This window comes from Aotus nancymaae, unplaced genomic scaffold (assembly GCF_030222135.1).
Source record: "Aotus nancymaae isolate 86718 unplaced genomic scaffold, 86718_ANA_hifiasm-v0.15.2.pri h1tg000014l, whole genome shotgun sequence".
In the NCBI taxonomy this organism is placed as follows: Eukaryota; Metazoa; Chordata; class Mammalia; order Primates; family Aotidae; genus Aotus; species Aotus nancymaae.
In genome coordinates, this window is record NW_026988425.1 from 120,259,637 (window position 1) to 120,276,337 (window position 16,701).

The window sequence follows — 16,701 nt, forward strand, 5'->3', positions numbered from 1 at the left end:
GTGTATGTGTTTATTCACTTTGATATTGGGTGAGAGGAATCAGAGTCACAAGGCCAGTTTTAGCGTACTTTCTCCCAGAACTTCAGAGAGAGGGGCCCTTGGGGGATCCAGGTCTCAGCAGGGATTGTGACCACCACATTCCCTTTCTACTCTCTGCCCCAGGCTCCGTATGCCTTCCTTGCCCAGCCCAACAGACCTGGGCAAGGTTAGCAATTATGGCCAGGAACTGATGGCAAAGAGCTTAGTAAGGTCCGTGCTCCCAACACAAACCCTTACTGGTCCCTGGGGTCAGCCAGACATGGGATGGAATGCTGCCTCCACCACTTCCTGTACATGTGACCTTGAGCAAGTTACTTAATCCGGCAAAGACTAAATGTTCTTATCTGTGAAATGGGTAGTGCTTACTTTATTATAGAGTTGCTGGGAGAATTACATGAAAGCTTGCACGTAAAACCTTTAGCATCGTGCCAGCGCACAGCAAGTTGGCCATTACGGTTCTTTTAGTTAGCATCACTGTCGGCTTGACCACCTTACAATTTATTGTTGATACAGGATTTCACTGCCCAAGTTTGCATTTGTGTTTATGATTGTGTTGGCATTGAGCAGTCCTTTTCAATTGCTGCTGGCTAACAAGAAAAGAACAGAGGCAGATTTAATGCGTAAATGATGCGTTGAAGCCAAGTGAAGGCCAAATGATGTAACAGCCCACTGTGCAAACAACAGTATTGCAGTAATTCAAATAGAGAAAAGTGGGGAGAACTGTCATTCCCCAGTGCAGGGGAGCATCCGTATGCATGTCAAGCTCAAAAGCAGATCTGCTCTGAGTGGTCAGTCCCATGTCACTAAAACTAGCAATGTGGCTTCAGCCAAACAACATAATCCTTCTCATTAAACAGATATTGTTACTTTGAATTTCACTGGGTTTGCGGTTTTGTTTATATTTACTATGTACATTTCTCCGATGTAGATGTATTGCTAAGTGAAAAAACTTGTAATATGCCTTTTGATTAAAAAGGGGAGTAGGCCAGGTGCAGTGGCTCACGCCTATCCCAGCACTTTAGGAGGCCGAGGCAGGTGGATCACGAGGTCAAGAGATCGAGACCATCCTGGTCAACATGGTGAAATCTCATCTCTATTAAAAATACAAAAAATTAGCTGACTGTGGTGGCAAACACCTGTCCCAGCTACTGGGGATGCTGAGGCAGGAGAATCGCTTGAACCTGGGAGGTGGAGGTTGCAGTGAGCCGAGATCACACCACTGCATTCCAGCCTGGGTGACAGAGCAAGACTCTGTCTCAAAAAAAAAAAAAAAAACAAGAAAGTATAGGCTAGGTGCAGGCACGCCTGTAACCCCAGCACTTTGGGAGGCCGAGGCAGGTGGATCATCTGAGGTCAGGAGTTTGAGACCAGTCTGGCCAACATGGCAAAACTCCTACTCTACTAAAAATACCAATATTAGTTAGGCCTAATGGCATACACCTGTAATCCCAGCTACTCCAGCGGCTGAGGCAAGAGGATTGCTTGAACCTGGGAGGTGGGGGTTGCAGTGAGCCGAGATCTGCGCTGCACTCCAGCCTGGGTGACAGAAGCGAGACTCCATCTCAAAAATAAAATAAATAAAATAAAATGCGGAGTATAAAAATACAGATAAACATATATGCGTGTATATGTATGTATCTACATATTTTTTTCTTTTGGCAAAAGGAAACACTAGAAGGATCAATCAGATCCAATAAAAGTTTGTACTTGGGTGTGGAGAGGGACCACACAGAAAGAACGGAGGTCAAAGCAAGATTGTTTTATTTGTATTTTTCCACATAGTTTTGACCTTCAAGTCAAGTATTGCCTATTCACCTTGGATTGATGTTTGCATAGGAGCTATAAGGAGGAGTGGATTCCTGACATCACAAAAATAACTGACATCAGCATTGGGCAGGAGTAGGGATGGGGCGCTGCAGGAGCCTCTTTCCCGTAAAGAATGTATGTGGCTCGAATTGGAGACCGACTGCCACAGCCAGCCAGAGCCCTGTTTCTTCCCAGGAAAATAATCTTCCTAGAGCACTACTTAGAAATGATTCATTCTCGGCCAGGCTTGGTGGCTCACGCCTGTAATCGCAGCACTTTGGGAGGCCGAGGCGGGCAGATCATGAGGTCAGGAGATCAAGACCATCCTGGCCAACATGGTGAAACCCCATCTGTATTAAAAATACAAAAATTAGCCAGGCATGGTGGCGCGTGCCTGTCATTCCAGCTACTCAGGAGGCTGAGGCAGGAGAATTGCTTGAACCCAGGAGGCAGAGGTTGCAGTGAGCCGAGATCACACCATTGCACTCCAGCCTGGGCAACAAGAGCAAGACTCAGGAGGCTGAGGCATGAGTATCGCTTGAACCTGGGAGACGGAGGCTGCAGTGAGCTGAGATTGTGCCACTGCACTCCAGGCTGGGCGACAGAGTGAGACTCTGTCTCAAAAGAGAAAAAAAAATGAAAAAAAGAAATGATTCCTTCTCTCTAAAACGGACAAGGCCAGGGAGATGGGCCCCACTGGGATGTCCTGAAAGCACTTAGCAAGCCTAATGAGGCAGCTGTCAGAAGCAGTGTGGCCACCTGTCCCCCCGTGGCCAGGCCACCAGGGCCTGTTAGAGAGCACTGCCCATGAGTGTACCTGAAATGGGCTTTAGCCTCCCCTAAGCAGACACCAGGGCAGCCAATGCTAGCCTCAGTCACCCTGGTCCGTGTGCCCCAGGGAGCTGCCCACATATTTTGCATGGCATCATGTGTGGTGTCATGTGAACAAGTTGTAAGGTACTGGCCTCGGAGGACTGTTTGCTGATCTCTGACCTCAGGGCAAGAGATCAAAGGAGAAGGAATCTTACAAAATGGGTACAAGGGCACCTCACCGGCCACCCAGGAACCAGGCCACACCAAAGCCTGCACTGAAAGTACACAGCCATGCAAGGAGACTGGCAGCCCTCTCCTGAGAGAAAAATCACCTGCCAGCACGGAGCTGCAGTCAGAGCAGAGGCTCAGCCATGAAACGAAGCCAACAGAGAAGGGTCAGAGAAGCCTGCGGGCCAAAAAGCCGGAAGAACACGCCCACTTCAGGGGGAGGGAGGTGGAGCACATCCCCAGCAGCCCTTGTGCTGGCTGGCACGATGCTGCGTGTGTCACAGCTGTCACTGACGATGGGGTACTGCTCTCACCCATTTTACAGAGGAGGAAACTGAGGCCCTGGGAGGTTGAGTAATTTGCCCAGGGACACTGAAAAGCATTTCAGAGCTGAATTTGAATCGAGGGCGGGGCTGGAACCTCCCAACATTGCAGCCTCCTAACAAGCTTGTGGAGGGGAAGGGCGGACCAGCACTTCGGTGGCACGAATATATATATATATATATATATTTTAGATAGAGTCTTCCTCTTTTGCCAGGCTGGAGTACAGTGGTGCGATCTCGGCTCACTGCAACCTCCACCTCCCGGGTTCAAGCAGTTCTCCTGCCTCAGCCTCACAGGTAGCTGGGATTACAGGCGTGCACCACCACGCCCAGCTAATTGTTTTGTTGATTTAGTAGAACCGGTTTCACCATGTTGGTCAGGCTGGTTTCGAACTCCTGACCTCGTGATCCGCCAGCCTCGGCCTCCCAAAGTGCTTGGATTACAGACGTGAGCTACTGTGCCCGGCTCAGTGGCACAAATATTATGAAAAAAAAATCAGACCGGGCGCGGTGGCTCATCCCTGTAATCCCAGCACTTCCAGAGGCTAAGGAGGGAGGGATCGCTGCTGAGTTCTAGACCAGCCTGGACAACACGGTGAGACCTTGTCTTTATGAAAGAATAAAAATTTCAGGGGGCTGCAATACCACTGATTTGATAATGGGAAAAAAAAAGGAAAAAAAATTCAGGGGACATGGCGGCAAGTGCTTGTAGTCCCAGCTACTCGGGAAGCTGAGATGGGAGGATTCCTTGAGCCCAGGAGTTCAAGGCTGTCATATGCTCTGAGGGCACCTGTGAAGAGCCACTGCACCCCAGACTGGACAACAGAGCAACACTGTTTCAGACAAAAACCAAAGAACCAGAAAAATCAGCATGTACTACTGTGAGAATATAGGTGAACAATTCCTGTCCAAGAAAAAGTCAAATGTGAATCACAGCTGAGCCACCCACATCACGAAGGCTGAGTGAATCTGTGTCTAACTTAGCCACAGTTCAGCCCTCTTGCAGAGGCAGAAAGCAGAGTGGGTGAAGTGTGTAGGCTTTCTGTTCTTACATCCCAGGTTCAAATCCTGGCTCTTTATCTTCCTTAGTGACTCTGAGCAGGCCCTCCAGGTCTCAGTTTCCCAATCTGTGAAACGGGGATCACCTGCCTCAAGGGCTGTCGTGAGCAACAAACGAAGCAATCATCGTAAGGCATTGAGCTCAGGGCCTCACAGCATAAGCCTGTAAATGCCCTGTGAGTTTCAGCTGTTAACTTAAAGCAGCTTTTTGTTGCCAAGACTCTGGCTAAAGATGCCCAAGGGCTATGGTTTAGGGAGAAGCACCTGAACCCACCTAAGCAGTTGGGTTGGGGGATCCCAGGCCTGACTGCCCTGCCAGCTCTTGTCCTGCAGAGGCCCCCACTTCGCAGGCCAGATGTGTGGTTCCCCTCCTGTCCAGCCTTGCCAGGTCTGCGCAGGAGCCTACCACCTGCTTACTGGTTTATAAAAGTCACTCAAGGGCTGGGTGCTTGAGTCACTTTATAAGAGTCACTCAAGGTGGTGACTCATGCCTGTAATCCCAGAACTTTGGGAGGCCAAGGTAGGTGGTTCACTGGAGGTCAAGAGTTTGAGACCAGCCTGGCCAACATAGTGAACCAAACCCCAACTCTACCAAAAATACAAATAATTAGCTGGGTGTGTGGCACATGCCTGTAATTCCAGCTACTCGGGAGGCTGAGGCACGAGAATCGCTTGAACCTGGGAGGTGGAGGCTGCAGTGAGCTGAGAGTGTGCCACTGCGCTCCAGCCTGGGCGACAAAGTGAGACTCTGTCTCAAAAAAAAAAAAAAGAAAAAAAAAGTCACTTGTCTCCCCACACCAGTCCCCTACATTTCACATCGGAAGGGTCACCTACGGTGCCTCCTGTGTCAGGCTGTGCTGGGTTCCCACACAAACCCCCATATCTCTACTCCTCACGGTAGTCAGAGCAGCCTATAAAAAGGGTAAATTGGCTGGCGTGGTGACTCATGCCTGTAATCCCAGCACTTTTGGAGGCCGAGGTGGGAGGATTGCTTGAGGCCAGTATTGGCAATGGAGCAAGAGCCCATCTCTTAAATTAAATTTAAAAATTTAAAAACAAAACAAAAAATTTTTTTTGAGACGGAGTCTCACCCTGTCGTCCAGGCCAGAGTGCAACAGGGCAATCTCAGCTCACTATAACCTCCACCTCCAGGGTTCAAGCGATTCTCCTGCCTCAGCCTCCCAAGTAGTTGGGATTACAGGTTCGTGCCACCATGCCTGGCTAATTTTTTGTGTCTTTAGTAGAGACAGGGTTTCACTAAAACCTGTTGGTCAGGTTGGTCTTGAACTCCTGACTTTGTGACCCACCCGCCTTGGCCTCCCAAAGTGCTGGGATTACAGGCGTGAGCCACCATGCCCAGCCAGCTAAAAATCATTTTTAAAGAGTAAATCAGTCAAATTTCCAAAAGAATTTTGAGAATGCAGAGCCCATTGCTCCGATAATTAAATTCAACATCCAGACCCAGCCTGGCAAGTGCTCTGTGATCCAGCCCCTTACCCACCTCTCATCTCATCTCTCCCCGCTCCTCCCCTCTCCCCCATGCTCCAAGAAGTGTCTGCTTTGCAAGCGCATAAGCTCATGCCCCTAGGCCCATGTCCTTGCCCTTCCATCTGCCTGGGGCACCCTTCCTTGAGATCTTACATTTTTGCCTCTTGCTTCAGCCTCAGCTCAATCACCTCCTCCCAGAGGTCTTCCCTGACCACCCCAGGGACAGCACCCTCCCCCTCCTCCTCCCTCAGGCACTCCCACATTATCTTCTTTACCATTTCCTTCCAGAGGTCTTAGCCAGTCCCCTACATTTCACATCGGGAGGGTCACCTATGGTGTCTCCTGTGTCGGGCTGTGTTGGGTTCCCACACGAAACCCCTATATCTCTACTCCCCACGGTAGTCAGAGGAGCTCAGAACTTCTCTCCTAAACTGGCTTATTCCCCCGTGAACTGCAGATTCCCTCACTGTAACTGAAGAACCGGAAGAGGTCCTGCACCCAGCAGGCACTCAGTCAGTATCTGAGGAATGAATGAATGAAAGGCCTGGTGCACCATCAACCTCCACGAAAGCAGTTTTTCTTTTCACATAGAATTCCTCCCTATCACAGCCCCTCTCCTTGCTCCCCCGCCTCGCTGAGGGGCTCCTGAGAACCTCTGTGGAGGTCTCCAACAGCCAAAACGCATCTGCACAGTCAGGGAGGGGCCCTCACTGCCGCTCGAAGCGCTCCCTCCTGCCAAGTGCAGCCCCTCGGGCACGAGCCTGTAACACACAGGTTGGCACCCGGCATCTGGCTCCTGTAAATGCTCTCTGCTCCCAGGTGTGTCATGCCCCATTGAGGCCCAGCACTCACCCTTCTCCAGGTATTAATTGACTTTTTCCCCAGCAGTGTTTTAGGGATTAAAGTTTGTGGAGGAGCCTATAATTTCCAGAATCATCTGTTCCTTTCCTGGCAGCCAGCACATTTGTTATTCTATTTTCCCAAGCCCCTGATAATACCATTCCAGACATGTTGGTTTGATGGCATCTGCCAACGGAAAGACTCTCTGGGGTCTGTCCTAGGCCGGAGGACAGGGTCTCGGGCAGCATGGAGGGACGCCGGAGCCAAGTCTTCGTGCCATTCCTATGCTTCCCCGCTTAGGACAACCTTACAGCCCATGATCCCTTTTCTTCTTTTTTTTTCCCTCTTTTCTTTTTAAGTACTACAGTGACCCCGTATTTATTCGGCACAGTCAAGCAATGGACTACCCCACACTATCGAATTTTCAACATAAAGCCATTCAAGCACTAAAACTTTAAACAGCACATCTTCAAAACAGCTTTGCTGAGGTATAACTGACACACTCTAAACTTCGTGGATTTAGAGTGGACAACCTTATACGTTTTGACATATGGACACACCCAGGAAACCATCACCACAATCAAGATAATGAACACGTCCATCATTCCCAAGAGTTTCTTCCTGCCCCTTCCTGCCCCCTTCCCCAAGCAACCACACTAGTCTGTTTCCAAATACATCTTTAATGCTACAGTGGCCTGCACACCTCCTCTGCTAGAAAAAGGAGTATAATCAACATCATTAATCCTTTCCTTGATTCAGCATTATCGCCAACATGACAGAAAGTGATGTCCTCAGAGGTCATGAGGATGCATAAGATTGTTTGCTCTGATCACTAAATGGCCCTTTGTTGTGCTTCTATACTGGGTGGTTTCAAGTTCGGGAGTTTTCTCCTTCGATGCCAGCTGTCTCGGTGCTTAGTTCCCAGCAGACAACTCTTGCTGCCTTGAACCCTGGCAGATTAACCACCATCCCGTGACGTTCGCACTCCTCACTCTGTGACAGTAGTTCTCTGCTGGGAGTGATTGTCTCCCAAGGGACCTTTGGCAATGCCTGGAGGTCTTTTTGGTTGTCATCATGGGAGCGGGAGTGCTACTAGCTGCTAATGTTTAGCGGCCAGGGATGTGACTGAACATCCTGCAACGTACAGTGCAGCCTCCCCTATAGAGAATTATACGACCCAGGATGTCAATAATGCCGAGGTTGAGAAACCCCGTTCAGAATGACAAACCGACTGAAAAACTCAACAAGAAGCTATTAGGGTGGCCGGGCAAGGTGGCTCACGCCTAATAATCCCAGCACTTTGGGAGGCTGAGGTGTGTGGATCACTTGAGGTCAAGAGTTCGAGACCAGCCTGGCCAACAGAACAAAATCCCATCTCTATACTCCAAGAATGTTAAGAAAAAAAAGGAAAAAAAAGCCAAAAAACAAAAACAAAATCCCATCTCTACTTAAAAAAAGAAAAAAGTTGCGTGCACCTGTAATCCCAGCTACTCAGGAGGCTGAGGCATGAAAATTGCTTGAACCGGGGAGGCAGAGGTTGCAATGAGCCGTGATCAGGCCATTGCACTCCAGCCTGGGCGACAGAATGAGTCTGACTCAAAAAAAAAAAACCCAAAAAACAAACAAACAAAAAGAAGCTGTGAGGATTGAGTGATTCACATTTCTGAATCAAGAGAGAAGGAAGGGCAGCAGGCTTGTTGAAGCTGGAAGACCAGGGAGGGCACAGACTCAGCAAGATCCTGGTGTGTCCCAGGTACCTCCGTGCAACCCTACTAGAGGTAGTCTCCGGCTTCCGATGGACAGGCTCTAAGGGACCCAGCGCTGGGGCACTAGAGCCCAGCATTCAGCAGCTGCTCATTGAATGTCGGCCAGGCGAGACTGCACCCAAAGCATTTATTAGGTACATAATTGTGGCAGCACTGGCTGGCCACGGAAGGCAAGGCAGAAGACAAGGAGCTGGAGCTGGCAGAAGGAAGCCATTATGTCAGCCAGTGGCTGGGATGCAGCAAAGCCAGGCAGAAGGTAAGCGCAGACCCACCCCAATAAATGGGGGAAATGAGAAGGGCTGGCCATGCTTGGATCCAGTCCCAGCGCTACCAGTTATGTCACCACCGCATCCCTTCTAGCTCCTCCCCCCACCCCCAGACACCCTGTTTGCCTGTCATATAAAGAAGGTTTTCCCAAAGTGGTTTAGCCAGAACTGGAAGGGCCCCGCCCTAGGACGGGATAGGAGCCTGACTGCAGCCCGTGGCGGGGAAGCAGCAGCGGCCAGGACGGATCCCAGGTGTTCTGGAGCTGGATGGTGAAGTATGGACACACTTGATTCGATTTTGCGTTGACTTAAAGGTTTAATTATTTTAGGAGTTCTTGTAGGCATTCCTGAAAAATGCAGGTAAGCAAAAAGAAGAAGACAAAGATGGCAAATGTGACCATTTCATTTGGAGAGAGAACATCAATGAAATTTTGTCGTGCACCCTTCTATGCACGTCTGAATGTTGTGTAGACATTCTGATTAAAACCAGATGTGGGTGCTGCTGCTGAAGGCTTCAATTGCTGAGGTGGGCCAGAGATTTCAGAGAAGACCCCCAGAGAGCCCCAAGGAGACAATAGAGGGGCTTGGAGTCGGAATGACTGGGTGGATTAAAGACTGTTATTCTCAGGAGCCTCCCTGGATTAGCCCCGAATCTAAGGATAAAGAGAGGCCTGGCTGGACTCTTCCTCGCAGAGCCCTGCTGCGAAAGTGGGAGCCCCTTCACACCCCCACCTTCCCTTCAGGCCCTGCTCCTCCCACTCATCTCCAGCCTTCTGTCACATGCCCAAGTCCTGCTAACTCTTATGTAAAACTGCTAAGGTGGGATCCAGAGGACCTTGGTCCCCTAGGGCCCCAAGTCAGGAGACCTAGGCCCCCGGGGCCAGTCGGGAGCGATAAAGTGAACAATACCTGCCCACAGGACTTGCCGCAGTGAGATGAAGGCAGAAGTCACCAGTTGCGGTCAAATGGGATTTTTTCCAGAGGGGTCTCATGGAGAGTGGCTTTCAAATTCTTTTTAGCAGCAGAATTGTTGTAAAATACAATCTCATGTGAAACCCTAAAATATAAGCCACACTGGGTGAAGCAGAGAGAGGTGCTCACCTACCCAATTCTGTCCTCATTCCTCCTTCTCAGGGATGCACCACTGAGAACACAGTTTAAGAGATTTTGCCTTATGCCAAAGGCAGGACTGGAGAGACTGGGAAGCACCACTTCCCACTGCCTCTGCCTGGGTGGCAGCCATCTGAGCCCAGGCTAGCCCCTCCCCCTCCAAAGACCCACTGCAGGCTCCCCTGAGGCCAGCCTCCAGGATGGGTGGGGCACCTGGGGCTGAATGTATTGCTTTTTTCTTCTTCTTAAGGGCAAGAGCTTGAGACAAAGTATGCTTTTCTTTTGGGCTGACCTTTCTTTCAGGCCTGAGGACAAGTGGGAAGGGCAAGGGGGGACTCCGAGGCTAGGTGGGGCTAGCCCTGTCCCTCTTTCCCCTCAATGGAGCTCTCTTCCTCAGCCTGAGGAAGAAGCCTGACTCACTTCCTGCCTCAGTCTGACTGCTGGAGTATTATTGTTCTCCAGACTGTGGCTGGCACTACCCAGTGTGGCCCCTACAAGTCTTAGCTCCTTGGCAGAAGGGAACTCCCCACTTTGGGACAAAGCCAACTGGACTTATCTTCCAGCTCAACATAGAGGACCTGGCATTGTTCCTCGTGTTTCCTATTTCAGAGTTTGTAAAGGTGCTCCAAATACCTGATCCCACTCATTAAATATTATCTCCATTTTATAGGGGGTAAATTGAGGAAGTCTCTGAGAAATTAACTCGTCTAAGGTATCACAGTACAAAATACTGCCCCAGGGATGTGAACCGGTTTGCTGATTGATTTTTCACCAGTTGCCTTAGGAATTATCATGATTTAACCTCTCTGGGCCTCAGTTTCCTGCTCTATAAAACGTAGACAGTGATACTTCAAAGGTACTTAAAGGAAAATGTACCCACCTCATGGGGCTTGTGGTGAGGATAGAATGGGCTGACACAGGAAAAGAGCTCTCAGTGGTGCCTGGCTCATAGGAAATACTCAGTGGATTTTTTTTTTTTTTCATTTCTTGGGAACCTGTGTTAAGGAGGCCACAGGGTAATCCTGCGCAGCCAGGTTGTCTCACAGGGAGCGAGAAGGGATGGGCACAGGCTGCTATGCGACCTTGGAGTAACCCAGCCTGGGAAGCTCTTGGCCACATTTTCCTTCTTTTCTTTCTCAGCTCAAGCAGCGTCAGCCTCGGCCAAGTAGCACAAACGTTTTCTAGAGCCCAGGGAGGGAGAGGCTCCGGCTGGTATATTACAAGTAGCTTGGATTCCGGCTCTGCCAAACACCGAGTCTCTTGCAGGATCTGAGGCCTGCTGGTTGTGGGACTTTGGGCAAATTATTTAATCGTTGTGCGCCTCAGTTTCCTTATCTGTAAAATGGGATTAATAATGTCAGCCTGAAAGGATTATGTGGATTAAATCATGTACATAAGGAGGAGATAATGTGGAGTGACTGGACTGGTGCCTGGCAAGCGGTTGATGTTAAAAAAAAAAAAAAAGCTAAAAATATTAAAAGGAGGTGGGCTACTTCTGCTCATATATCCACCTGTCTATACAAATGCAGACGGAGTCGTGACTCCTCTACCAGCAGGCCAGGAGGAGGCTGGCCCTGCCGCCGTACGGTCCTCCCTCGACCTTGGAGTGAAAGACCCGAGGTCCGCTGGCCCTGGGCACTGAACCCCGTCAGGTTCAAACTTGCGGCCCAGGAGTGGGGAAGCGAGGGGGAGGGGGACGGAGAGGGCCAGCCCCGCAAGAGTGCAGCCGAGGCTGGGATCGGCGTGCCTCCCCAAAGCCCTTCCCCTCGGTTGCGAGTTCAGGTCTCCGCGGCCGTCTGCCCGGGGAGCTCGCGGCGCGAAGAGACGAGCCCAGGGGCGGGGGCGCAGCAGCGGGGCCTGGGGGACGCGCCGGGCGGTCGCCAGGGCTTTGGGATCGCCGGCCCCACTTCCTACCTGCCCCTGCCGAGAGCCGGAGGCAGCGGCGCCCCAGAGGCCGCAGGGGCTGGACGCGCGGGGAGCGCGCGGCGCTGGTGCCGAGAACGCGGGCCCCGGCCCGGGCGGCATGGGCGACGGGCGCGCCGGGGCCGGTGGCGGCGGCGGCCGGGGAAGCGCGGAGGTGGCGCCGCGAGGGGGAGGGGCGCGGCGGCGGAGGAGGAGGAGCCCGGGCCGCCGCCGCCGCCGCCGCCGCCGCTGACAGCGGCCCTAGTAAACAAGCCGCGCCGCCGCGGCCCGGCCGCTGCCCCCGCCCGCGCTGGAGCCGGACCCGGAGCCCAGGCCGAGCCCTGCCCTGGTCGCCGGCCCGGCCGAGGCCGCGCTGCAGCGCCTCCCCCGCCTCCGCGCCGTGACGCTGCCGCCGGGCGCGGGGACCCCGCCGAGCCCAGGACCCCGCCGCCGGGCTCTCGGCTCGACCGAGGGGCGCCCGAGCCGCCGCGGCGCTCGCCTGGAAAAAGTTTCCCCGCCCGGGCTCCCCAGGGTAAGCGGCGAGGGCGCGGGGCCCGGGGCCCGGGGGAGGCAGCGCGCCTGGGAGCCGGGCCCGAGGGGAGCCGGCCGGGCTGGGCCGTTCTGTCCCGGGAGCGGGCTCCGTGGCCCGGGAGGGTCGAGGCATTGGCGCCGGGGCAGCCCCGACCCGCGTCCCCCGGGGCCCGGCTGCCCGCCCGCTTTCGGGAACTGGCTCCAGGGCCGGGCCCGAAGGTGGAGCCGCCCGGAGCGGGGAGGGCGCCCCGCAGCCCACCTGAGCGCGCCGGGCCTGGCCGGTACTTTTCCGCGTGGGGCCGGGGCGAGCCCTCTAACCTCAGGAAGCGCCTGGGGGCCCCTGCTGTGGGCGGGATGGGGAGAAAATTCCGGAGGCGCCGGCTGCCCCCGCCTCCCCGCCGCCTCCGGGGCCGCCACCGGCTCGCCCACTCCGCGGCCGAGGAGGGCCTGCGTTCGGCCCGGGAGTGGAGGAGCGGCCGGGAGCGAGGCGGGGGATCCTTCGCCCGGGCCTCGCACCCGCCCGCACACCTGTGCGGCGAGGACTCAGGTGGGGGATCCGTGGGCGCCGGCGGCCCGCACAGGTAGGTCCCAGGGCTGCCTTCTGCCGCGGCCTGGCCGAGGCCCCTGTGCCCCCGCGGGGAGGCTGCACTGAGGGGCGGCCTGCTTGCCAGACAGGTCTGACGGCGGTCACTTGGCTGGTCAGAACGCGCTTTCCCGTCATCCTCTACCACCGCCCCCCCCCCAGGCCCCCGGGGTGCAGGCCCTCTTCTACTGGGGAGTTTTGGGATTCCCTTTCTGACCTGGGAAGTGCAAGGGGAACCCAGGTGATGTGGCCTGGTGAGGGCGGCTGCTGAGCAGGTGTAGACGCGGCACAGGACAGCGGCCAAGCCTGGCCCCTTCTCAAGCAGAGCAGCCCTCGTTTTACTATTTCCTATATTGGGCATTTGATTGTTAAAAAGGGATTCTGTGGCTTTTAAAAAAAAAAGTTTGAAAACCGCTGGTCTAGCAGTTTTTACCACCAAGGAAACTGAGGCCCGTGGAGAGGAAATGACTTAAGATCATACAGCAAATAACTGGGCAGGGACTGGGAGCGATATTTTCCCGCGAGCCTCTCGGTGCTGGTAACAGGACCCCGCGTGGTGTCTCTGCTGGAGGGAGAGACTGGTTGGGTGTTGAGTGGCCCTCCCGTGGCCTGCTCTGTGGCTGTGTCAGAGCCAGACCCCCAGACCCCTGTCTGCAAAACAGCAATTGGTCCTGGGGGTGGGCGCAGTTTGAGTGGCCCAGAGTGACTCTCTGTGTCGGGAGGTTCTGGAGCTGGAGAAAAGGGTTTTGCCAAGAACACAGCCAGGAAGAGCACCCACAGCATTCTCTGGCCACAGCCTGGAGCTGAGTCCCATGTGAGACAGGATCATGAGAAATCCAGCAAGCTTCCAGGTTTGAGACAAACTGGGACTCAAGAGGGTGAGTCAGAGTCTGGGATGGGGGTGGGGAGAAACCCATTCATTCATTGTTTTCAGTTCTTACTCTTTTCGGGGATCCTCCCTTGTCCCAGATGCTGTGGCAGAGCCCTCTGGGGGGGTCCCCCGTTTCTGGGAGTCATCCCCACCCCTCACCATGGCTGGGAATGTTAGATAGAGGGAGGCTGGCCCTCTTCTTTGGGGGTACTGTTCAGTTGTGCCTGAAGCCTGCTTTCTTTCCGGGTGCTGCAAGGTAATTAAATAGTTGGTTAATCACTTTTAACGCCAAGCAGCTGCGGCCTCATCTACAGTGTGATGGAATCTGGGCTAGAACCAGATGAACCCAGCCTCGATTTGGGGGCTCCAGCAGGACCCACAGCACTGTGGTTGGTGACAGGGGGACAGGGGGTTGGTTGCATGACATCTGGACCCGAGGGGCAGCTGTTGTGGTGGCAAGAGAGATGAAGCCCTGTTCCTATATGACTCTGTCCCCAGGGTCTCACATCCTCTGTAAATGAGGGACTTGGGGGGGGTCTCTCCATCCCCTAGGGCTGGGGCACCTAGCTGCCCAGCCATTGCCCAGGCCTGCTTTCTGGAACCAGCCACCCAAGGCACCATGGGGCTGTGGTTCCCAGGCCTACCCTGGAGCCCTTTGGACTCTGCCCACAGGGATATGCAGGAGCTGTATTGTAGATGTCTCCTGCCATCAGCTGTCAGGTTATTTTGGTCCAAACTGAAAATACTCCAGGAATTGTGTGTGGAGTCCCCCCAGCCTGCAGGGTGGGACAGCAGCAGTCAGGGAGGCCGGTTGTGTCTAAGGCCAGCCTCTGGAGAAGCAAGGAGTTCTTGGTGAGCCTGCCTCTGTAGCTCCCCTGGGCCTGCATGAGCTGGGATGCCTTCCTCTTGCTATCTGGCAGAGTGGCCTTGGCCATGGAAGTGGTAGGGGCATCCAGGGTCCTGCCGCCGCTCAGGGAGCTTGGTACTGAGATGAGATACCCCCAGTTGGCACCGCTGGGACCTCCCCCAGCTTCCCCCCTTCCTTCAGGGGCTTGGCTTCTGGCTAGTTAGGGGCCCTATGTGGGGACAGTTATGTGGCCCCAGGCAGAGAGGTCCCGCTGTCTGTTTGCCGAAGGAGGAAAAACAACACTCGGACTATTGATTCAGCCTCACCTTGGCGCTCCTGGCTCAGCAGCCAGTGTTTGCCCTGGCTGCCTGGGCTCAGATTACGCAAGACTGGTGGGCGTGGAGCGAGCAAGGGGGCAGCTGGGGGCCTCCAGGCCCTGGCAGGGCAGGGTTTGGCGGCTCCAGCATTCCCCAGGAGATGGTAAAAGGGAGCCTGGGCCCCTAACTTTGCTGATAGCGGCCATCTCAGCCATAGAGGGAGGTGAAGCCTCTGCGATCTCCACCCCCGCACCCCCTCAGAACATGGCCCCTAAAAGCATCATCCCACCTAGGGGCACCCATTCTTTCTTCCCAGGAGCTCTGGGCTTTCAAATAACTCCCTGTGGCTGAATCTGCTTTGCTGAACTAGGAAACCCTAGTGAGTTGTACAGATGCCATTCATTTAAAAAACTTTAAAAGCCAACATCTTATTCCTATGTAAAATGTACCTAGGCGATTTGCAGAATGCAGTGACACAAAGAAGAAAATAACAATTACTTGTAATTCTCACCATCTTGAGAGAACCGCTGTTAACATTTTTTAGCTTGTGTCTTTCCAGATTTTGTTTTGAGTTTGTATAAATATACATGTTAAATAACAAAATGGGATTATGTGTACATGCTGCTTTATAATGCATCTTTTCTACCTTAATCACGGGGAACATTTATTCATTTGTTATTTCTGATTTTGAGTGACTCAGGCCTTCATAGTCTTCATCCTCCTTCTTCTGTTATACTTTTGTTTGTTTGTTTGTTTTGAGAGGGAGTCTTGCTCTGTCGCCCAGACTGGAGTGCAGTGGTGCGATCTCAGCTCACTGCAACCTCCACCTTCTGGGCTCAAGCGATTCTTGTGCCTCAGCCCCTCTAGTAGCTGGGACTACTAGCATCTGCTGCCTCACCCGGCTAATGTTTGTATTTTTAGTAGAGATGGGGTTGTGCCATGTTGGCTGGGCTGGTCTCGGATTCTTGACCTCAGGTGATCCACCTACCTCAGCCTCCCAAAGTGCTGGATGACAAGTGTGAGCCACCACGCCCGGCCCTTCAGTTACACTTATATTCTTGCTTGGAGAGATTAGGCGGGGTTGTGAGGGTGTCCTTCTGTCCATCTGGCTGGCCTGGGGGGCTAGATTTCTTCTGGAGAGGACTAATTTTTTTACCCTTCTCCCCCAGATCTCATTTCAGGCCCTGATGGAATCTTGGGGTGGGCAGGGCAGCTATAGTGCATGGCAGAGGAGGAACTGATCCTCTCCCCCTTTTTCCCCTCTTGTTTCCCACAGAGTTGGCACTCCTCACCCCCCGGAGCCCTGCCCGTCTCGGCCCCATGCCCCCACCAGTCAGCCCCGGGCCGCAGGCAGTGAGCAGGCACGTGGGAGCCGAGGCCCTGTGACCAGGCCAAGGAGACGGGTGCTCCAGGGTCCCAGCCACCTGTCCCCCCCCATGGAGCTGAGGCCCTGGTTGCTATGGGTGGTAGCAGCAGCAGGAACCTTGGTCCTGCTGGCAGCTGATGCTCAGGGCCAGAAGGTCTTCACCAACACGTGGGCTGTGCGCATCCCTGGAGGCCCCACGGTGGCCAACAGCGTGGCACGAAAGCATGGGTTCCTCAACCTGGGCCAGGTAGGTATTCTTACATGGGCTGCTGGCCTAGGTACAGGACACTGCCAGGGAGTAGGGCCAGGGAAGACAGGGATTCTGGCACCAGGGAGCAGGAACTGTTGGCCTTGTTTGCTCAGGGCATCTGGGTAGCCGGCATGTTCTGGGTGGCCATGAGCTTTTAGCACAGGTGGCTCAGGCAAGCAGCATATCCCAGTGAGAGTGAGTCCTCACGGTCCCTGCATGTTGCTGAGTCCCGGACCGGGAACAGATGCCCCGCACCCCGCACGGTGGCGAGCCTCCCGTGCAGCCGTTGTCCACCC

General features: G+C 53.9%; 1 protein-coding gene across 6 annotated transcripts in view; it reads left to right on the forward strand.

Annotated features, from left to right (window-relative positions):
* FURIN (furin, paired basic amino acid cleaving enzyme) overlaps positions 1 to 16,701 on the forward strand; it is a 28,392-nt gene that overhangs the window by 4,539 nt on the left and 7,152 nt on the right. For 2 of the 6 annotated variants that reach the window (XM_064376275.1, XM_064376278.1), the window contains exon 1: positions 12,958 to 16,402. In XM_064376275.1, the coding sequence (XP_064232345.1) occupies positions 16,226 to 16,402 (177 nt within the window). In that variant the 5' untranslated portion in view covers positions 12,958 to 16,225. Of the gene's footprint in view, positions 1 to 12,957; positions 16,403 to 16,701 lie in introns of those variants that run through there. The other 4 variants (XM_064376276.1, XM_012463808.2, XM_064376277.1 and 1 more) reach the window with 4 other exon arrangements.